General features: G+C 40.6%; 1 protein-coding gene and 1 long non-coding RNA gene across 5 annotated transcripts in view; one reads left to right on the top strand and one right to left on the bottom strand.

Annotated features, from left to right (window-relative positions):
• TTLL5 (tubulin tyrosine ligase like 5) overlaps window positions 1-21877 on the top strand; it is a 120423-nt gene that overhangs the window by 88066 nt on the left and 10480 nt on the right. For 2 of the 4 annotated variants that reach the window (XR_014590434.1, XR_014590435.1), the window contains 2 exons: window positions 4944-5118; window positions 20252-20337. Coding sequence is in view for 2 of the 4 variants with exons in the window: in XM_083864166.1 (XP_083720292.1) it covers window positions 4944-5118; window positions 12349-12569; window positions 20252-20337 (482 nt within the window). In the remaining 2 variants the exon portion in view is untranslated. Of the gene's footprint in view, window positions 1-4943; window positions 5119-12348; window positions 12570-20251; window positions 20338-21877 lie in introns of those variants that run through there. The other 2 variants (XM_083864166.1, XM_083864167.1) reach the window with 2 other exon arrangements.
• Window positions 12413-18566, bottom strand: LOC310911004. The gene is made up of 3 exons (XR_014590437.1): window positions 18470-18566; window positions 13635-13705; window positions 12413-12514 (listed from the first exon to the last, which is right to left on the bottom strand). It is a non-coding gene; the product is annotated as an uncharacterized lncRNA (long non-coding RNA).

Genomic DNA, 21877 nt, shown 5'->3' with positions numbered 1-21877 from the left:
GGACAGCTCCCAGTGCCTCACATCTTCAAAAGGCTTAGCTCTTTTAGGTATATTCAAAATGCTTTGTTCACCCCTGGTGTTTTGTGAAACTATTTTTCTTTACCTTTGTAACACAGCTCATACTATGTCACAAAACAGGAGATTATTAGAGGCTTGCAAGTTCCAGCAATCAGAGCTATAGTCCTTGCTAAAATGTAGACTCTTACTGATTAAACTACACCAAAGTCCCTCTTTCATGGACACTCCTGATAACAGCAGAGGCCAGGAGTGAACCATTCTCAGAGACTTGTTGCTCTGTTTTTCAGTTTTTAATTTATTGCTTTTGAAGCTGAGGGGAAGGAAAGAGGAAGAAAGACAAAGAAAGGCCTCAAGGCAAGTGAGAGGCCCAAAACTCCTGCATCCCAGCCAGGACCCCAGCGTCCTGGGCTTCATCCCACTCTGTTTATCATTGCTCTGTAGCCAGCCCCAATCTAGGACCTATTGTTAGGGATGGAAGAAGCACACAGTGTGCCAAAGAAAATGTTCTGTGTTTTTCTGAGTGCCTGAACATAAGTCAGCAGGATGCTGGGAGCTGCCACACTAGACAAAATCATTAGTTACTATGCCAACTACTTTCTAGCAGCTGGTGCTCACCAAGGATTTGTACTGAAAACTTCCTAGACTTGTCATACCATCTGAATGCCCTGTGGGAAAGAAACTGCTGCCCAAGATTGTCTTGCATTCTATGGCAAGGTGGGAGCACTGATTTATAAATGCACTGGGTTTTCTTATTGCCAGCAATGGCTCTTGTTCCTCCTTAGCTCCAGCCTGTACAGGAAAGGATGAAAAGTGCTTTCATTGTCAGCTTGTTCCCTTGTTTAGTAGAAAAATAATTCTTCTTTCAGTTTGCTAGACCTCCAGACATACTGATTTCTGCTGTGATCCTTTCAGTTCTCACAAGCAAAGCAGGGTTAAACAGAAGAATACTCTTCATGAATGCTGAAGCTTCATTTACCCAATAATTTGAGCCTAGTTTGCACTGCCTTTCAATGGGATGTAGACACTTTTCAAGTATTTCAGAAGTGCCTGCTTAGTGAGTGATATATGGAGAACACTAGTGTACTTCATGAATTGGTATTGTTGCCTGCCACGTAGGAATTGGTATCAAGCAAGTGCCCAGCTGTGCCACTGGAAGAAGGCTTCAGTTGAAATATAAATGTAAGCCTGAGGTGTCATTCTTTCAGTACAGACTTGCTGTTTGTCTTGTAGTTCTTTGTAACTGTGGGATCCTCAGTGACTGGTGTTCTGGGGTCTGGTCTTGTCTACAACTTCAGTCCTTGGAATTCTCTTCAAATTCTTTTGAAATGGAAACAGAAGCCATCTCTCTCCTTTCTCATAAGAGCTGCTAATCACATCCCTTCTGTATGGAGACTGGATTTCACAGACACTTTTTTTTGTAATCAATGAAAAAATGCATTAACATTTTATTAGTACTTAGTATTTTAGTACACTGACATTAGTTTCTAGTACAGGTATAAGTAGTTGATTGCATAAAGATTGCTTACATCAGAAAAGAGCTAACAAATTGGAAAAGGGAGCTAGAGTAGAAAGGCAGTCTGGAACCAGAAAACCTGGAGATGAATGTATGGTGTTCTAGCCCTTTTGGGCTGGATTCCAATCATAATCACATGGTGATTTGTTGAAAAGGGTCTCACAATCAAACTTGTATCTTTTGTGGTACAAAAAACTGCAGCAGAGAGGATTTATGCTGTCAGTGATTTGGAAGAGCGAATTCTGGCCCAGCCTTTATGAAAACTACAGTTGAAAGAAAGGAACACAGTGGGTTTCTTGCCAAAAACACTGAGTAGGCTGAAGAGCCGCTGGAAGGACAGAATCTTGCTTACAAAGGATGGACCATAATGCCAAAGGCTGAGATTTCCTGTGCATAGTGAAGGCCTGAATCCTGGCCAGGTCTCCAAACTAAGCAACTCATAAATAATTCTGAGCAAGCTGTGAGAAGATTGCTCACAACCAGCCTGGCTGACAGAATGAAACAAAATCTTTTCTGGTGGCACAGGCAGGAATTTCTATTTCCCATTTGCATGTTTGTACATCTGTGACTAAGTCTGTTGTCTGTACATGTGAAGAAATGAATATTCAATCATTAGTGTTCAAGCAATAGTCCTGAATTGAAAACAAGCAGGTCTGTGAGTACTGACTCTACAATCCTCATTTCCATTAGGGGTGTGGAGGTTTTTTTCTGGTTATTTTTGGCTTTGCCTAAAACAGTGTAAGTTTTGAGAAAGCTTTTAATTCAGTTTATTATATTTATACAGTCTCCCTAACAAGTGAACTCTTTAGTATCCATTAAGGTGTGAGGTCCTCTACAGCTGTTTTGCAGCCTTCATTATGGTGCTGAACCTGTTGCAATTTCCTTAGGCAGAACTAATTTCTGCTTCAGGGTGCAAAAGTGTTATCATGTTTTGATAAATGATCCAACAGGCAGAGACTGAGAATAGGAGATGCTCTGTGACACATTCCCGTGAGCATGACAGATGAACTGAGAGCTGGAGCGTGTCTCTGGCAGCAGTGTCTTGAGTCCCAGATCCTCAGCGTGTTCTGTACCAGGGCAAACATCACCTTAGATGTAATATCAGCACTTGATAACATGTTATGTGGGGACTTTACAAAACTACAAATTAAATATCTCTTTATGAAAGTGCCCCCAAGACTGCCAAATGCGCTGGATTTCTGTTGTCACGTATTATATGTTTATATTATAGAAGGTCGAAGTTATGTTTTGCAACATAATCCATAAATGCAGAATAATGCATTTACTTTGATATTCACTTAGAAGCCAACAGAAGCATATTCAATCCAGAAGGATTCTGCAAGCCATGAGGATAAAATCTGTTTAGGCAAGCAATAATGTTTTCAATATAGTATCTAGAAAAAAGGTGAGTGTTGTTTTGTTGTGTCATGTGGGAAGAAGGTATTGGAACTGCAGGGAAATGTGTACAAAATTGTGCTGCAAAAAAATCTTAGCCAAACTTATGTGGTTTTGTTTGGTGTTTTTAAATTTAGTTTTTCCTAAGGGTTTATAATGTAGTTTAAACAGTGCTTTCCTGGGTAATTTAAGACAAGTTTACCTGGGCAATATTATGTCCAGTGTATTGGTTGAAACTGAAAAATTGAATTAAAGCAAGTTAGAAATCCAGCAGAAGAATTTGAGAGTTCACTGAATTGGATGAAAGTTGGAGAAAGGCAGCAATCTCGGTGCATTTTTAAAAAGTCAGACTTAAGTATTTGTAAATCCATAACAGTTAATCCTTTGCTAGATATCTCAAAACAAAATAAATAAGAATCAAGGAAATGTTACTAAAATGTTGCCATTTAGATACTGGCCTTCACAGTACTGCAGACTGCAGTCATTGCACATTATCTCTGTGGCACAAAATCTGGCTATTGGCAGGTCCAGTTTTAGTGGAGTTTTCGTTTATATCAGTTTTGTCTCCTCATTTTGTCTTGGCTGTTACATTTTAGAAATAATCGCTCAATCCTGAGCTTCATAAGCATTCTTTTGGATCAAAGGATGAATTTTATGTATTGCAGGTTCTGAGCTGGAGGTAGATAACAGGAGGAGTTGGAACAGATGTTAGTTTCTAGAATTAATAATATAACTTGAATGAATAGCTTAAAGAGTGCTTGAGTGAATTTTCTTATTTCTGAATATTTTAAGGGTTTGCAGTGACAAAGCTTTTGAGGGAAGGAGCAACACACTCAAGGCAAGCTGTGGTATGTTTAAAGAAGCTAGGCTGTAAGTTTTGATAGGTTCCTGGAGCAAAGAGATTGCATAAATCCCTTGTCAAAACCATGACCAACACTCCAAATCGTGGCATGAAAGACACAAATTATCTTTTATATCCCAGTTACGTGTGATGTAGATAGGAAATATAAGGGAAGTCTGCCTTGGGAATCCAAAGGAAATATTTGGAAGGCGTATCTGAGAGAAACATATCAGAGATCAGCAGACAGTTGGGAAGCTCAGGCACTGAGGCCTGAAGGTTATATTAGTCAGTGTCAAGATTCAGTGGGTCATACAACATCTGTCGTGTGAACACAGAATGTGTGAATTGCTGGGCCATCATAGTCTCCTCAGGACACCTTGTGGTCCTGTCAGTCTGCCATCTGCTCTCTGCAAAGCCCCTCAGCTTTGTGTAAAGTGTGTTGGTGCTGCCTTCTCGCCAAGGCTTACAAACTTCAAAGCAAGCTGGTGAGCTTCTCTTGGTGCTTATCATGTTGCAGGCCACAGCTGAACTCCTGCCATGTAAGCCTGGGCTGTAAGAGCTTCCTGTCTTTTTGCAGGAGGCCTTTTGTCCTCTAAGAAAAGCTTGCATTTCTCTGAGGATGAAAGAAATGAGCTTATCATTCTCCCCAGGCCTTTTGGATTGTTACTGTATAGAGCCAATATGTTTCCTAGTTCTAACCTCACCCAACCAGTCCTTTATCTTCTCTGGATGTTGTACTGCATGTTTGTGTCTATTCCATTGTCACTGCAGCATGTATGTGCTTAGTGTAAGCTTTGTGTTACTGTATTAAAGCCTCTACAAATCCAAAAAAATTATTATCTCATTAGAGATGGGGATGGGCTTTTTTCCTGCTGCTGTTCTGCCTGTCTTCAATGCTAATCAGCCACAGAAATGTTCCAGTTTTTATTCTCCTTTCCTTTTTTCTCCGTAAGAGAATGTCTAGTAATGTAGTTCCAGCCTATATTCAAGAAAGTGGTTAGCAGGAAGCAGTTGGTACATGGCACCTTTAGCAGGTGTTGTACTTGCTAAAGCCACTTAATACAAATTCATAGATGGCTAAATATTGAGAGTTTTTTTGGAAGCAACAGTGCCTTATAGGCAGCAGGAGTCCTTATATGCAGAATGGTGAAAACATGATGGCTCTTCTTTCTTCAGGGCTCCAGAGAATCATCATTTTGCCTTGGAAGGAGAGGCGGAGAACAGTGTCTACAAGGTGACACGGAGTCCTCTAGCACATCCCAGCTATCAGCTCCAGTTTGCTGTGCAGCAACTTCAGCAGCAGAAACTTCAGGCAAGACAGCTGTTGGAGCAAAACCAAGCACGACAACAGGTAACTAAGAAAAAATCCTGTCTGGGATGTGGCAGTGCTGATTGAGTCTTAGATGTGCAGAACAAACCCAGAGACAGTACATGCGGCAGAGATTTTGTGAAGGAAGTAGCTCTTAAAGTGGGTTGCAACAAAAGCAGTATTACCTGCAGTGATTTTGATAGCAATTTTGATACTGTGGTTCCCAATAGCTTCTTCCATTACATTGACATCTTAAGAGCTGGAGGAAATCTGAAAAAGGGCTTGTATTATTGATGTTCTGGATGACTCCTAGATGCCAAAAGTGGACCACGGTGTATGGAACAGTATTTCCATTCTGCCAGGAGAATATTTCAAGGTTATAATGACTTGATTGATACATTTGTTACCTTACTTTGTTATTATGGAGAGAGAGAGAGAGAGAGAGAGAGAGAGATAGATTCTGAGTGATGTCCAAAAGGCTTCCCTGCTAAAAAGAAGGAAGCTTTTGGGTGAACAAACCCTCATTCAAAACAGCTTTGTCTCCAATAGCAAGGAGCTGTTTGTTAGCAGTCTGGCATGACTGGACTCCCATGAACAGACCTAACACACAGAGGTCTGGACACCCACTCTCCCTCCTGTGAAGCAGATGATTCATTAGTTGGGGTCCTTGAGAATAGGTTATAGGCAAATTGCCCTCATCCTTTTCTGGGAGCATCTTGAAGGAGAGGTCCTTCTGTTTCTTGCTCCTTGCTCTCCTTCTTTCACAGCTCTTACTTAGCCATCTAGTTTACATCCTCAACTTCTCTCACCTACAGTCTTCTCACTCTCAGTCTGTGCAGATCTTACTTTCATCTCTGTCCACTGGGCTCTGGGTGGGCAAATACTGCTGTTCATGAGCTCAGGAAAGGGCTGTAAACTGGCTTTTGCCTGTGAGGAGGCTGGAGTTGGCCATGGGGCCTGGCTGAGCCCCATGCTCTTCTAACTGCTGACATTGAGTTGATGTTATTCTTGGCATGAGGCAGAGCCATTACTCAGGAGTTTCTGTTAAAATGATTCTTTGTTAAACCTCCTCTCACCCCCACAACGTCCCCCCTCTTTCTCTCCCTCCCTTCTCCTTCTGAGCCAAGCATTTTGGAGTTGCTGTATTGAGGTTATTGCCATGCTGCAGGACTTAGGCTGCACTGAGTTTGATGTTAATGAAGAAAAATACTTGCTGAACATGAAGGCCTTCAGACTTTCTGTCATGGATAAAATGTGATCTTAATAAAATTATTGTCTTTTGGACACTTCCTGTCCAAGACATTGTATGGAACCAGCCAGCCCTCCTCTTCCAGTCACACTTGCATCAGTCCTCTGATGCTCATCCTGCCAGTCATGGCACTGACTGTCTTGTCTTCCCCTGCTCCCTGTCTAGCTTTCTGTCACTGACCTCTTCCTTCTTCTAGTTAGCTTCTCAGACTTCAGTCCTTTAACTTGGCCTAAGAACTGCCTTCTCGTTTCTGTTGCTTATTCATTATCTGACCTACATCTTCCCACTCACACTGCTTTGACTTCTACACCACCCTTTCATGCTGACCCTCACTTGTCTTCCCTTTTTAGCTGGAGTTCATGTAGTTTATCCTAGCCTGCATGGCTTTACCACATTTCCTTGTCAGTGTCATCTATGCTACCTATCTCCCATTGCTTTCGTTTTGTTTCTCTTCCTTCCCATGTTATGAGATCTACTCCATACTTTGTTTTCTTACCTGCTACATTCAAATTTTTCAGTCTCCCCTCAGCAGAAGAAATATATCCCCCAAGACTCAAGGCCTATCACTTGAAAGACTGTCATCATCTCTCTACTTTGGGGAATGCATGCAGGATATCTCTGAGACTGTTTTGTCTGATTGTTCAAGTTCTTGTTATGGTTAGAAGGCAGACTAGCTATTTGTCAGTAGCTGAAGTACATCTATGAATTAATTTATCTTGAGGTACACCCTGAGTGTTGTGTGACCCTGCAGCATGACTAGATGCCAGTCTTTCCTTCTGTCTCCAGCAAAGAGACTAGTTACATGTCTGACTACATATATGTGGTTAAGTAACAGAAGCACCATGATTAATAACACAGTAAATGCTTCTCCTGTACAGTATGTTGGAGATGAGATGGATGCACTGGAATGCATGGACTTCTCTAGTCAATTATTTGTGTCGTAAGAATTCCTCCATCTACCATGCAGTAGATCTGTCTTATCATGTGTGTTAACGTGAAGGCTTGTTGTGTGCTTTGTTACAGCACCCACCCTTGGTTTAGCACTTTCCAGACATGTAAGAATGATGATGATTTCTCCAGGCATTTAACAATCTGCAGAATATCAAATACTGTGTGGGTGGAGGAAGAGGAATAATAATGAACAGTTTTCGCTCATTGTATGCAGAAGCTAGTTCACACAGTGTAGTATGGTAGAAATAGACCTTTGATGACAGAATGGGTACTTGATTATTTCGACAAAAAGAAAAACACCAAACTGACTGGATGAGAATCTAACAAACAAATAGGTGGAATGATACGGACCAGGAACAGACACCTTGAAAAAAGTGAACAAAAATAGAAAGGGAAAGAGTTTGATTGTAGACACAAGAAGCTTAAATCTGATATCAGTAAAATCACGGAGCAAGAATTACAAAATCAAACCAAAAGACAAGAAAAACAGGCTTGTAGCAGTATTTTTAATGTTTAAAGGAGACTTCATGTGACACATTATGACCTAGATGTTATTATCATTGCTGCAGTTGGCAAGACAGTTAATATACCATCATTGTTTATTCTCTAATTGTTTCCTGTACTGGAAAGATGCCATTAGCTGTCAGGGAGGTTCCTTCTTTGTGTGGCTATGTTCTGTCTGCTTAGCCTAGCATCTACTGGGTTTAAAATTTTATGCCAAACATTTCACATGGGGAAAAAAGCTAAATTAAAACAAGGGAAGTACAATTGTATGGTGGAATGATCCCCATCAGTCCTGCTTACATCAAAAAGGCTCATGTTAAATAAGACATGAATCATGTTAATGAGTTATGTGGGCAGTTATGTGATCACATTTCAATCACAAGTTTAAGTGGATTTTATACTGTAGAAGGTTAGGCTAAATTAATTTTAAATTATTCTCCTCTCAATTCTTTAAAAATTCAGAGTATGTCCTCTGAAGTATTCCTCATTTTATGCAGTTCAGCAAATTTTTGTCTTTTAATATTTGTGATTCTCTCCTGACATCCTTACCATTTATTTAGATCTAACTGGAAATGCTGAGTACTGTGAATAATATTCCTAGTGTTCCTAGAACTATATTATTGCTGCCTGAGGATACAGGGCATCTTTGAATGCAGCCTCGAACATCATTAAACTGTTTTCTCAATATTATATATGGAACTGCTGTCAGATCTGCACTGTCTCTTTTCCTTCAGTTTCTTGTTCATTCTTGTTTTGCAGCTTTCTCCCTCAGATTGTTTTCCCACTAAATGTGCAAACTGCCATTTTTCCTGTTTGAGTCTTGTGACACTTATGAGTCTAAGTCTCAGTGTAAATAAAACAGAAGAACCAGAACAAGCAGTAGTCTGAACGGATTTATAACAGCTGAAATTTTGTCCCCATGTTTCTGATCCTGTCATTATTATTAGAATTATGGTAACGCCCAGATGCATTAACTGTCTTTCCAATACAATGGTACAGCCCAATCCTTGCCCCAGAGAGCTAGCAGTACCAAGAGAAATAAAACAGAAGGCACCAAGTCAACTGAATGTAGTATATTTTTTTTCTTGCTCTGAAGAATTTACTAAAGAGGACATGGTTCAGGGCTGTCTGTGCATACCATGAGCTTGTGCTTCTTTTAAGATCCTAAGGTACTCTTCTTAGTGCATTTTAACACTGTGGTAGTTAATAGTACATTTTGAGCCTGCTCTTTATTGCCACTTTGTGAATTTTCAATTCAATCCATCGTTGTATTCAAACTGATTTAACTGAATGCATTAGTATGTGTTCAAAAGAATTTCCACTAAACAATTTATATGACTGGAAAGGTCTTCCAAGTCTTTTAATTCTCTGTGTTTTTGCAATGTTATGTGGAACACAGTTGCTTTTCTAAAAGTGGTGGGTTGTGTTTTGTTGTGTTTGCTTTTGTTTTTCGGGTTTTTTTAGTTAAAACCTTGTTATTGTTTATTGCTTATAAACATCTCAGTTTGCAGTGCCAGGGATTTGGAACTAGCTGCATGGATCTTTGTGCAATACATGTGTGTGTATGTCTGTCTGTCAGTCCTCATACACTGCTGAGTCTCTCATCTTTTTCAGATTTGCTGATCCAATTGAGTGTGAATGACTGTGGGATAGAAATCTCACAGCTATGATTCATACAAATTTCATTAAAATCAAAAGCCATATATCTGGGAAAGGGGTTCAACTACTGTTCCCATTAAGCCAAAGGCAGCAGCATGAGACCACTCCTAATTAGCCAGCACAAAATCAGCACAAGAATGCCCAGACCCAAAAAGGGAGGCATAATTTGGGGTATGCTTTATATTAGATACTGTAAGACAGATTCACAGGAAATGAGCTTCATTACCTCCTCTGGTCACACAACAAACATGTTTTTGCTTGCAACAGTTGTTCCATTACTATGCTAGGGATGGGTGTTAGATACAGGGATGGTAAATGCCAGGAACATTCTTTCTGTTTTTGAAGATCATTAATATATCTGCTTTTTTTCAAAGTACTACACTACCTCTCAGCTTCAATCACTAACAGCCCAAACTTAGCCGCTACTGACTAACACTCTTAAACATTTATTGTTCTTACTGACAAGGTGTATGCATTTTCTAATATAAAAATTTCTTTTTTTGTACATGTAATACTTTGTGTATGGTGTTGTAGATACTGAAGCAAGAAGATACTGCTTCAGTCTGTGATATAAGGAAAAATACTTTCTCTGTTGGTGCTAACTTTCTTCGTGGGCAAGACAGGGTTAATGCTGTTCCTCCTCTCCAGAAAATTGTGCACAAGAATTAACTCACTAATAATTTACAGAAATTTTAGCTAAAACAGTTTATAGCTTTTTTAGTGCGTTTCAGATTCGTAGCCCTAGAGACTTGTTAGGCTAGCAAATATCTCCTCAATATCAAGTTAAATCTGCCTGCCTGGGAACTGTAATTGAAAGTTTTTCACTTGAAGCAGCAGTAGTTGTAAGGTGCTACCTGCTTCAGGACTGCATCAGTCAAGGTTGGTCTAGGCTTCTGCTCTCTCTAGACCCTTAATCTTAAGAATCCTGAGTGATAAGGTCTGTCTCCTGTGTTTTGGATGTGCTGAAAGCTTCCCAACCCTTCCTTTGTGTGGTCAGGCTCTGCTCTCCCCAGCTGTCCTCTTCACTTGCACAGAAGCTCCTCCTGGTTTCCTGTCCTGTCCCCATGGAGTTCACAGCAGGACAGAATACTCTATAGCTGAATCCAGAAGCTGTGGTCCTTGTCAGCTTCCAGTCTCCCAATCCTTGCCTGGAAGACAGCCAGAATCTCAACACAGTGTGGAGACAAAGGCGTTTTCAGAAGTCTGTAACCCCCAAGAAAAACATCCATGACCTTTTTTTAGGCAGATTTCAAAACAGTTTTTGCCAATCAGACTTGGTTAGAGCATCCATGCTTGCTGTTTCTTCAGTGCATATTAACACAGGGACAGGGTTATGACTGTATGCATTGTGGACATTGTGGATCTTAGTGATTTTAGTAACAAGAAAAAGAACTTACAGGAAAAATGCATAGTATCAAAAGAACTTACAGGAAAGATGAATAGTACCATTTCACAGTGAAATGTCACTGCTGAATAAGAAGTGAGTGCAGACTTGAGGGTCTCCATCCCAACCCTACAATGTGTCAGGCTCTGAGATGCAAGAGACTAAACCAAGTTCCATTTTTTTTTTTTTTTTTTTTTTTTTTTTTTTTTTTTTTTTTTTTTTTTTTTTTTGTATGAAGGGGTGGGTTGTGACTGCTATTTTCCAGACCTCTGTGCTTGTACTAGCTTCCTTGCTGAGAATCTGAAAGCAGTAATCAAGGTAGAGCTTCAGGGAAGGGAGAGGTTAAGGATTGGGAGCTCAAGGGCGTCTTGTCAGTGAGCTCTAGTTAGGAAACAGGCCAGTTTTGGCTCCTGCACTTCCTTCTCTCCCTAGAACTCTGCCTGTCAGAAACGCCTTCCCACACACCACTGCTGTGCCATTTGCCAGAGAATTGCGGGGGAGAGGGGCTTTTCCTGTCTGTGTGCTGAGACTCAGCCAGCTCTCAGACTGTGGTTTTCTCTGGAGCCTGGAGCCCATTTGCTGTGGCTTTGTGTATTTTCCACCCGAGGAGAAACTGAGGACAAACTCAGTGAAGGGCCCTGTTCCCAGGGTCACACTGAGGGCTCAGCCCTTCCCCTTACCTCCTATCACTGACCTCTAGATGCCAAATTACAAGGTTACAGTATTGCCTCTGTGCTGGGAATCTGACTGACTTCGAGGAAAGACGAAGCAGAACTCCCAGCAGGTTGCTCCTTTCTGAAGAGAATTTAGCAGTCTGCGGAGCACCCATAGGGGAAATATTCTCCACTCCCTGCTTTGCCAGGCCATTGCTTAGTTCTCTAGCATCTCATGACATCCTTTTGTTCCTTGTGTCATATCTCCAACATGCTTACTCTCCCACATGCTATAGGAATAGAAATATTTTCTGTTCTCTGATATTAATGGGGATTTCCTTTTTGTCAGTGGTGGACTAAAGTTCCTTTTTCAGAAGAAGGTACTATACATCTCTTCTGTTATTCCAAGCACTTACACAGTTAGACCAAATAAGTAGCATTGTATCATCTTCCCCATAACCTTTCTCTTTCCTAGAACTGTGTCTCAATCCTACCTTCCACATAAAGAATAATTTAGCAAGATAATGCAGAAAGTCAATGTAATGAAATCTTTACTTCTTTGTGGATGGAAGCCCACTGCAAGATTAGATTGAGGATTGGGCCTCTTGTTTTTTAATCCAGAGTAGTAGAATTCTGTGGCAGTAGTGAGGTTGTCTGCTTTCCTAGAAGCTAGTCCAGGCTTCCAAGGGCATAAAATTCACTGCTTAACAACTCAACTCTTTATGTGTGGAACTTTCCCTGGAGCCCTGGGATTGCCTTCACCAGACAGATACCATCCCTCAGAAAAATGTCACCTACCTTCATCAGCATTCTTAGCAATGTTCACAGAGGTAATCACCAATTACTATGGGATTTTTTTCTTTTTTACCCAGGCTGTTTTTGCCAACTACTCACAACCCAGCACCAGTCATATATCTATGCCAGCTGGCTCTGATGCCCGGAAGACATCAAGTGCCACTTCTAGTATCCAGAAGGCAGCCAGTTTGCACAAAGTGATGTCATCCCAGAGTACAGCTCCTCAGCTGGTTCCAAAGCCTCCTGCAAATCACAGACAGACAGTGATCAGAAAGGCTCCAGCCCAGAGGATTTCCAAGTAAGTTTTATCTCCTCCATCCACAATAGGGAGTTGGCACTGGTTATCCCTGAAAATGAATATTGAAGAAGAAACTGTCTACATCTGACTCTGACAGATCTTTTTGACTGTGCTGTCCAGGATAAGTCTGAGGTGTACATACTGAAAGAAGTATTGCACTGTGTTGCAGCTGTGTGTTTCACAAGGATGTGGAAGGTAACTGTAGCATCATACAAAAGTGAGGACATAGGAACTGTCTGATCAATCCCAGAGTGGGATTCAGTAATGTAAATACAGATTGCTAGAGCCATTCTGGATGACCAGGGCTCTTCCACCTGACTTCCAGCTGCTCTTCCAGATGAGTACAGGTCTTCTGTAGATCTTGCGTTGTATCTGTCAGTCCCATACAGCTGTCTCAAATAACTTGAGAGCACCAATTATGGTACATCTATGTTTAGGCACTTAAGTCACTCCCTCTGACTGATCTTTGATGGGGGTTAGAATCTCGTGGGTCAGAAGAGGGTGCCAAAAAAAATAGCCAAAACAAAGCAACAAAGCAATTCAATACCTTTAAGAAGATAATCTGCCCCTGAGCCAAATTTTCCCATAAATTTAACACACTATGTTGGATTTAGGCCTTCAAGCATAAGTGTTTATTTCATTTGAAATGTTTATACTGTGCCTGATGTAATGATAGCTTTTCTCATTAAGTGTAGAAATCCTTCTTTTAACTTTTAGTAAGCTTTTAGTTAAATAATGCTTGCTATTCTAAGGTAAGTGGATGGATTTGACAGTTATCTTTAAGAACAAATGCTGTCTTTAAAAACAAACAAAAATAATTACCATGAAAGTTTGCTTACTGATTGTAAGTTTCCTTCCTTTCCATTTCATATGTTGTCTCTTTTGTGCATTATGAGAAAATGTGAGCAAGGCTTCTGGGTTTTCAGCTTCCAGAACTCTCTGTTTATCTCCTCTTAAATGGCAGAACTGCTTTAGTCTAAATCCTTCATCAGGTTTTTCCTCATATATCCTCAGACTTGTTTCATCCTGAAAAACTGATTTCATAACTTCCTTCCTTGTACTTACTCTACAGCCAGAAGAGTTGTAAAGCTTTCAGAGCAAGCTCCTGTGAGGTTTCCTAATTCTGTTTTCACTTCCTGTTTAAAGAGAGAAGTTTTAGTTTTAGATCACTGATGAAAGACACCTTATGAAGATGCAGTCACTGTGTGTGAATCAAATCTAGAACTGCAAGGCATATTGAAGGAACTTGGACAGAACTGCTTTGAGGAAGTTTGTATATTTGCTGCCTGTACTCTTGCTATCTTAAGAGATAGCACACGGAGTTAATCCCCCAAAACCATTTGAAAAGAAAACAAGATGTTAGTAAATTTTGTCAGCTCAGCAAGTGCAGATGTGAGCATCAGGTCTGGCAGGTATGCTTTGCTATCTGATTTCTTTCATGTTGGATGGCTCTTGTTAGTACAGGTGACAGGCTGTGTCAGTGGGTTTCTCTGCTGGGCAGCAGGGATGTGTATTTGAAGATGCCGGTGTGCTGTGCTCACTTCTTGGCAAAGGAAATGTTTATCCTTGTGAGATGGAATTGCAGCTCCTTGGACAGACTTTACTTTGCTGCATTTTTGTGGTTTCTGCTCTGTGACAGGCAGGAGTGTGGGAAAACCGGAAAAAGTTCAGCACCAAAAATGCACAGAAGGGGGAAAAAAAGCAAAAGATTCCTTCAGAATTTCAGAAAACTAATCCAAGTATTGAAGGCTGCAAGGAGCCGCTCCGGAAATATTTTCCAAGTTGCCTTTCAGTCTCCAGCACAAGGCTCCAAACCCATTTTTGCCATTCACGGAATCTTGCAGTAACATTTTTTCACTTACATGGAAAACAACAGCGCCTAGCTATATTTCCAGCACACTGAGAGCTGATGGTTTAAAAATTGCTATGTTTCAGACTGATTTAATCCATTCATTGTTGTCAGGAAAAGACCAGATACACATCTAGAGAGGGGAGTGAATGGAGAAAAGCCTCTGTGTCAAAGGAATATAGACCAGAGAGGAAAAAGATGTCTTGAGTGCTCCAGGCTGTTTTCTACAGTCCTTGATAATTTGTACAGAGTATTCTTGGACACATTGTGTAGTCTGCTTTCAAAAAAGTCTCGTGGTAGAAACTCTAGTGTGTGCCATAAAAATCTATTTAAGAATCTTGACAACCTTTTAATCAGCTAGTTTCTCCTGATGTTCTATCTGAATTTTTCCTTTGTTTCAGCCTGTTGTACTTTGTTCCTCCTTCCTGAACCCTGAGCACTTTCTCATGTAAATACTTTCCATCTTTTGAATATCATTTTACTTCTTGGAGTAGCCTGATTTAGCTCAGACTTGTTGAAGTTTTGTTAACCTCAGATAGTAGTTCTACCTGCCAAGTCTTAATTGTCTTGAATTTACTGGATTTTCTTCAGTTTGTTGGAGTGCTTGGACTGTGGCACCCAAAATTGTACTTTTCCAGTGAGACTACCATGTTGTTAGGTCATGACATGGCAAATATCCCTCTCCTTAACATCTTTTTGGCTGCTTTATTTGTCTGTCAGGTCACTTTTGATATGGTGCCTTCTCTCATTCCCTAATACTTCTTGGCTGTTTTTCTGATCTTTCCTCAAGGAGGATCTCAGTGCTATGTGTTATTTCTGCAAGACTCACTGAAACTAATCTCATTCTGTTGTTAAAGCTCTCATGTCTCTTTCTCCCCCCATATATTTCAGTTAGCCAGACCTTATTTCTGTTTGCTCTTGCGCTGCCTGGCTTTTGTTTCACATCTTTTAACAAAGATCATCTTTTTAAAGTTGTTTCTAGAATTTCTCCAGAGACAGGACTCTGATGACAAAACTAAAATCAACTTTGTCTCTTTGACCTATCTCCTCCTTGCATGCCTTACCAATTCTCTCCCAGCCAGCACACATGGCTTCCAGAAAAGGAAGAAACAAGAAGTAGAAAACTCAACTACAAACAGAATGAGATGCTAAAGATGAACATTACTAATTCAAAAACTGTCTAGTAACTTGGACACTTTCCTGGTTGAAACATAAAGGAAAAAGTAATGTAACAGCCAGACAATTCAGTCTTGTCTTTTCAGTTCCTGGCTTCTCTTGTTTTCGTAAAAGGTGGTAGGTTGACTTTATAATGGATTGTGTCCAAAGCAGACTCCTTGCTTAAACTAACAGAGTGGAAAACTGGGGCCCATACTAAGGTGTGGAAAAATACTAACTGGGAGAAATGTTTAGTATGCTGCTCTATGCTGAAATATAGTGCCATAAAATGGTCTCACAGGGCTCTGTAGTTTTGATTAAATGTGCTCATATCACTGATAGTTTCTGAGCAGCTACCACAACAAACTCTTTTTTCTTGCCCAGAGTCAGATTAGGTCTTTCCCACTGCTCATGTTGCCACTACTATTGACAGGTCTGTGAACTGTGAAGAGATCTGCTGATATTTTGAGCTAGAGATCACAGATACAGTATTTATAAGCTATGGAATGAAGCAGATGTTCCCTGGAAGCAGTGTTTGGTGTATGGAATCTTCACATTACAGATGGCAGCATGCAAAGTAGAAAAACACATTAGCTCAGCTGTTCACCAGAGTGAACTGGTGGTAGATGAAAAATCTTTCAGCTTTTAGGAATGACTAAGTCGTAATAAATACACATTTCTGTGCTATCATTCACATAGTAACTTCAGAAACTTTCTCTCTGGGACAGTGTCAAGAAGAATAAGGCTTTTAACAACCTGTGAACTGAACTATCAGTCAAAGAAAACATCTCAGAAAAATTGATCTGTCCATATTAGACCACTGTATATAAGGAGAGGAAATGCTAGGTAGGGAAAAGGAGCATATTATTCAAGATGTTATCAGAGAGAGACCAGGAAGATCACCAAGTTTACCAGCAGTAGACTGGAACATTACGAACTGTTGGGAATATTGATCAGCATGACATAATTTCTTGTACTGAACATCTCTGTAAATGTCATAAGAGCTCTATTCAGGAAGCTTTTTGAAATAAATATTCCATTCAAGTCCCACCACCAGAGCACAAAAATCTTTCTACCATGTTCTCTTTTGTTTTACATGGTGCCAGCAGTAGAAGAGCCAAAGTTGTTCTCTATTGTAACTAGTACAGAAATAGGGTAGAGGGGATCCATTTCTCCAGGGTTCAGGAAATCTATCCCAGAGTGGGGAGGAGTCCTGACTGCAGTTGGACAGAGAAGTAGCCAGCTTTTCTAGGATACAGTGGCCAAGCCTAGCAAATGTGCCAAAAGCAGATGATGATCACAGAGCTAGCCCTGTAAAAAACAGTGTCTCTGTTTTGTATCCTGTCTTGTCCATGCGTTAAATGTCTTCAGTGAGCCAGATATGTCACACACGTAAACTGTGTGCCCACTGAAAAGAGGACAGGCAGCAGATCACACATCTAACAGTTACTGGAACCCCTTTGACTGTTTTGCTACTGCTCTACTGCAGCACACTCGTTTTTTCAGCTCCCGAATATCTGGGTTAATCGGGCTGCCTGACCCTTAGACGTTTTTGGCAGTAAAAGCAGTGCATCCAAGAGACATGCCTTGATTTAACACCCTGACACAGCTGGGCTCACTAGACCTGTAGCTTGTAGCCCTTGGCTAGCCTCACATCATACACACAGATTCACATGCGGGGGTACCCCGTCCAAGAACAACAAAGAGCAAAGAGGAACAGGCCTTCATGGCTGTGGATCTTTACATCTCTGGCTGTCCTCTTGTTAAATCTGGGCTTTTTGTGGTGTGAATATAATAGTGTCAGATCTGTCTGGTTCCACGGGACCTCTAGATGCATCTGTAGCATCCCAGAAATAGGTTGTTAAAACTGCTAGGAAAGATGAGACGGGAAAAGCTTACAAATATGATTGCCTGGCAAGAAATACTGAAAATATAAAACCTGTGAGTGAAATAGAAATTAAAGCCAGCTTTGAGATGTAGGCATGGCAGGCAGGAAGACAGTGATTAACTGGGAGATGGGTTGAGTGATAACAAACCAAGGGACACCAAGGGACCCAAGGGTGTAGGTCAGCCAAGGTAGCTGGGGAAAAGGTAGATATGAGAGTAGCCTTTAGAGTTTAGAATACAGAGTGATATGCTAATATAGCAGTTCTCATAGGCTGTATGCAAAGTCTGTAGGTTTTGTATCTCTCACTGGTTGGTCACTGTAAATTAAAATATTTAACACAAAAGGAGATATAATGTATTGTAACAAAGACCTCCCTCCCTTACCTTGCTTACCTTTCTTACCCCTTGCTCTCTTACCCCTGCCACCTCTCTTACCTCCCTTACCTCTTACCCTCTTGCTCTTACCATGTTACCCCTCTTACCCTTTGGCTCTCTCTCTCTCTATCCCCTTCTCTCTTTGGGGCATCCCTTCAGCCAAGGTGGCTGAAGGCAGGCCTTTTTACCCACAACCCTTGCCATAAAACCGCATGTTCCTAGAATGTCTCATGTCTGCAGAGTTCCCTCTCCCTGCTGTCCACAGATGCTCCTACATAAAACAAAGATGTTCAAAATTCAGTCAAAGTAGTATTTCTCTTTCACATGTGGAACAGAATTTGCAGTCCAAGACTGGACAGCTTAGTGCTAGTCTAGTACCTAAATTAAGGAAGCCAGTATCACTTTCAAGGAGGAGTTAGCTGTAAAGGAGATAGAAAAGAACAATGACAGATATATAAATGGAGGGGACACTTGGGACTGGTTTTGTTAGTATTGAAGAAGAAATGGAGAACATAACAATGGATTGCACTGGAGAAATGGAAGCAAAAACAACACAGGCATTAAAAGTAGGAAACTGAGAGAAGGCAGTAGGATTTCAGCCAACCTAAGGAAGAAGAAAGTGGAAAGGGATTACCTCAGTTTAAACAGTGAATATGTTCTGGCACTGAAGCTTCCATCAGGACAGCACAGAGAGTATGAGGAAGTGAGCTTAGCATGGTGGGAGATCCCAGGAGCAGAGCTGAGAATGAGCTCTCAATGAGGTGACTTGAAACTGCCAAGAATCAAGGTACCCAGTGTTATGGGTAGGCAGAGAAGGGCAAGTCTGCAGAGATAAAGTCTCTGAACAATAAGGTAGAAGAGTGACTGTTCCTGCTTTTTTATTTTTGTTGTACTTGCTGGCATTCTTGATTACTTTTTCAGCTACTAGTCTTGCATTCTACTTACAGAAGGGTGAGCTGAATTTGGCTGTCAGTTGTGCTGTGTTAACAAAGTGTACAAGCTAATTACCAGCATGGAACCTCTATGTAAAAAGCATAGAGATCCATCTGGATTCTCTGCTCCCAGAAGGACCATGCAATATCAGCACAAAAAACCCCATAAGTACCGATCCAAAAGTCTCTCCAAGAGACAATAAACACAAAAACAGGCACCTCACTTGACAACAGCATTTCCTGTTAAGACTGACTGAAGTAAGGGGTTGTGGTATGCACATGTATCTGCATCCCTCTCCCTTTACGTATGGACTGCAATTCATTTCACTGAAATCCACCTGAAATAAGATTCAGGAGTCCCTCACAGACCTTTCAACTGTCAGAAACACTTGGGTTACTGGCAACTTGCTGACCTTGAAATATGGAAGCAAAAGGTTTCAGATAAAACCATAGAAACTGTACATGTTTAAACAGCAAATTAAAATTTAAACAGTGAGTAACAAACAGTCTGTTAGTTGTCAGGGCATCCCATGGGGATTGGAGATTATGATGCCCTTCAGGGGAAGAGCTGACAGCAACTGTAACACTGCAGAGCTGAAAGAGTGAAGAAGGACTCTGGCAGAGATGAGTGTACACGCAGAAGTCTGTAGTGATCAGAAATGAGTTGAGCTGGAAGGAAGAAAAGCAAGGAAGAAAAAGGGAGGAGAGGACAAACCAGGAATAGATGGATAATTGTATAAATTTTTAAGGACAGAATAGATGCTTGCAGCTATATAGTTTGTCCTTCTCTTGTGAGTAGACTCAACTTTTCTGTAGGAGAACGTGGTCTCAGTTTGTTAATGAATCTTTGTGAGTTAAAGTGCAGTTGTAGTCTACAGAGTAGTAGTTTTGCTGTAACTGGAGTGCTGAGGTCGATGCAGAAGGATTTGCATAAGGGATCTGCTTGAGGAATGGCACTGGATTACTGAAAATTAGATGCATCCCATGTGTCTCAGTTTGCAAGATAAGTGAGAAGTCTTGGCTAAATGAGCTCTCTCTGCTGAGGCAAGATGTAAAGACTTAACTCTTGAATTTGGCATGTTTTGACAGCATGTGCATTTCTGTGGAACAGTTGCTTAATCACTTAAATTAAAATCATTGGACTAAGAAGACCACAGCATTACTAGTTGCAATGTATGTTGGTGGTCCAATACAATTTACTATCTTCTTTATTCTCCAGAATCAGCTTCCAAGGCACATGAGACAATTAAGTGTTTTAGTCACATCAAAGTTTTCCTGGTGGTTTGACTGTTCATTTGTCTTGCTCTGCTTTTTTGGAGTCAGTTGCTGTCACTGGCTTTTTCATACCACATTCAGGCACAGCTTCATGGTTACAGTCTCAATGAGATTATGTAAACAAGGGGAATTCTCAGTTTTTTGAGACTTTTATTCTTCTTACTTTATCACTTCATATCTGTGTCTAATTTTATGGTTTTACCTCTTAGGGTCGCCTCAACTGAAAAGCAACTGACTGGATTCCAGAACAGCCTTCACAGTGCCGCGTCCTGTGAGCGAGTGACATGTTCCACAGGTGAGTGACAGTGCCAAAGACCAGGAAGGTGGGGGTGGGCATGCTGGGATGCTTTCATCTTTTTCAAGAACTGGCAGGGAAAAAACTATCAGCAAGAAGAAATACAGCTGCCTCCTCTACATGTAGTGGTTCCTAGGTAACAGTCTGGGTTCAGCTGTGCAGGGAATTTATACCCCCTGGGATTAAAAAGACTAAACAGAAGGGAGCAAAGGCTGAGTTTCATAGAGTTGGAAGACCCCTTAAAATATGGCTGGGGAAGAAAAAAAAAACCACCTTGGCTCAAATGATTCCTCTCTGCTTTAGACTTTGGCTCAGGATGCTCTCTTGTTTAAGCTTGGCCTGTAATAAAGAGCCAGGACATTCTTTACATTTTTCTTTGGTCTTGCAGAAAAGCTCTTTCTGTGCTAAGACATAGCTGAGACTTGTGAATCAGCTGCATAGTGAAGCCAATCAGTAGAGGTGAAAGTATCCAATAGAAAATCACAGAGAGTTACAGAATCAAATCTTTGTCATTCCCTAGTGGCTAATTAATTCAAACAGGTTTATCTGCTGATAAGTTCTCAGCAAATGAGGACCCAATCAGTTTTTCATTTATGCAGACATATTGGCAGGTAGAGCATAGTCTTGTAAACCCATACTACCAGTGGCTCAGAATGATTTGTGATAGTGGTGTAATGGAATATATGGATACATTATGTTCCAGAATGCTTTGAAAAATTATTTCTGACCTTCTGTTTTGCAATGGAACTGTGAGAACATGACTTAAGCATCACTAATGCAGTATCTCTGTGTTTTTAGAGGCTGAAAGAAAAGTTTGTGGAGGTGTGAACTACCCAGTTCATCTCTTGGATATTTATCTCTGAAACTTAAAATATGGCATTCTCATTATTTATGTCAGTGCTTTTTTTGCTGATCCTCTAGCACAAACATTTAGCTAATGCACTTAACATACAGTTCCAAACTGCCTCCCACACTTTACCACCTGCCAAATACTCCAGTTATCCTACCAGAAATTTTATGGGGTGAATGGCCATAGTCAATTTAAAACACCCTATGGTACATTGGAACATGACAGTGTACTCTGGCATATAATAAAATTATGTTAACCCTGTGTTATATGTATAGTTGAATCAAACATTTTGGTCTAGTGTATAGTCCAATTTAAGTTTTTAGTGCAGTATATAAAGCAAGGTTACAGATAAATTTAAAAGTAAATGTAAAAATTAAATTCTCAATATATTGACAAAACTGGTTTGTTGAGTGGACTTCCATGAAGGTGTTTGTGTGCTGAATTCTGTCTTCTTTTTCACATTTTCAAGAGTACTCTTACAGTTGCCACCCTGTAATTTTAAGCTTTCCAAGAGAATCTCTCCATCTCCTCTGGATACTGTTGTTATGTGTGTCCATAAGCATTTGTGTGTCCAGTTAGTATTTTGTTATCCTTCCCCATTTCTGTGAATACCTACAGTCCATGCATGAAGATGGATTATAATATTAATGATGGTATGCAACAGTCAGAGCTGGAGGAATAATAGAGGCT

Source organism: Zosterops lateralis (assembly GCF_965231275.1).
Source record: "Zosterops lateralis genome assembly, chromosome: 6".
Lineage (NCBI taxonomy): Eukaryota > Metazoa > Chordata > Aves > Passeriformes > Zosteropidae > Zosterops > Zosterops lateralis.
The sequence above is the reverse complement of the archived record's forward strand: the minus strand, read 5'-3'. Positions and strand labels throughout refer to the sequence as shown.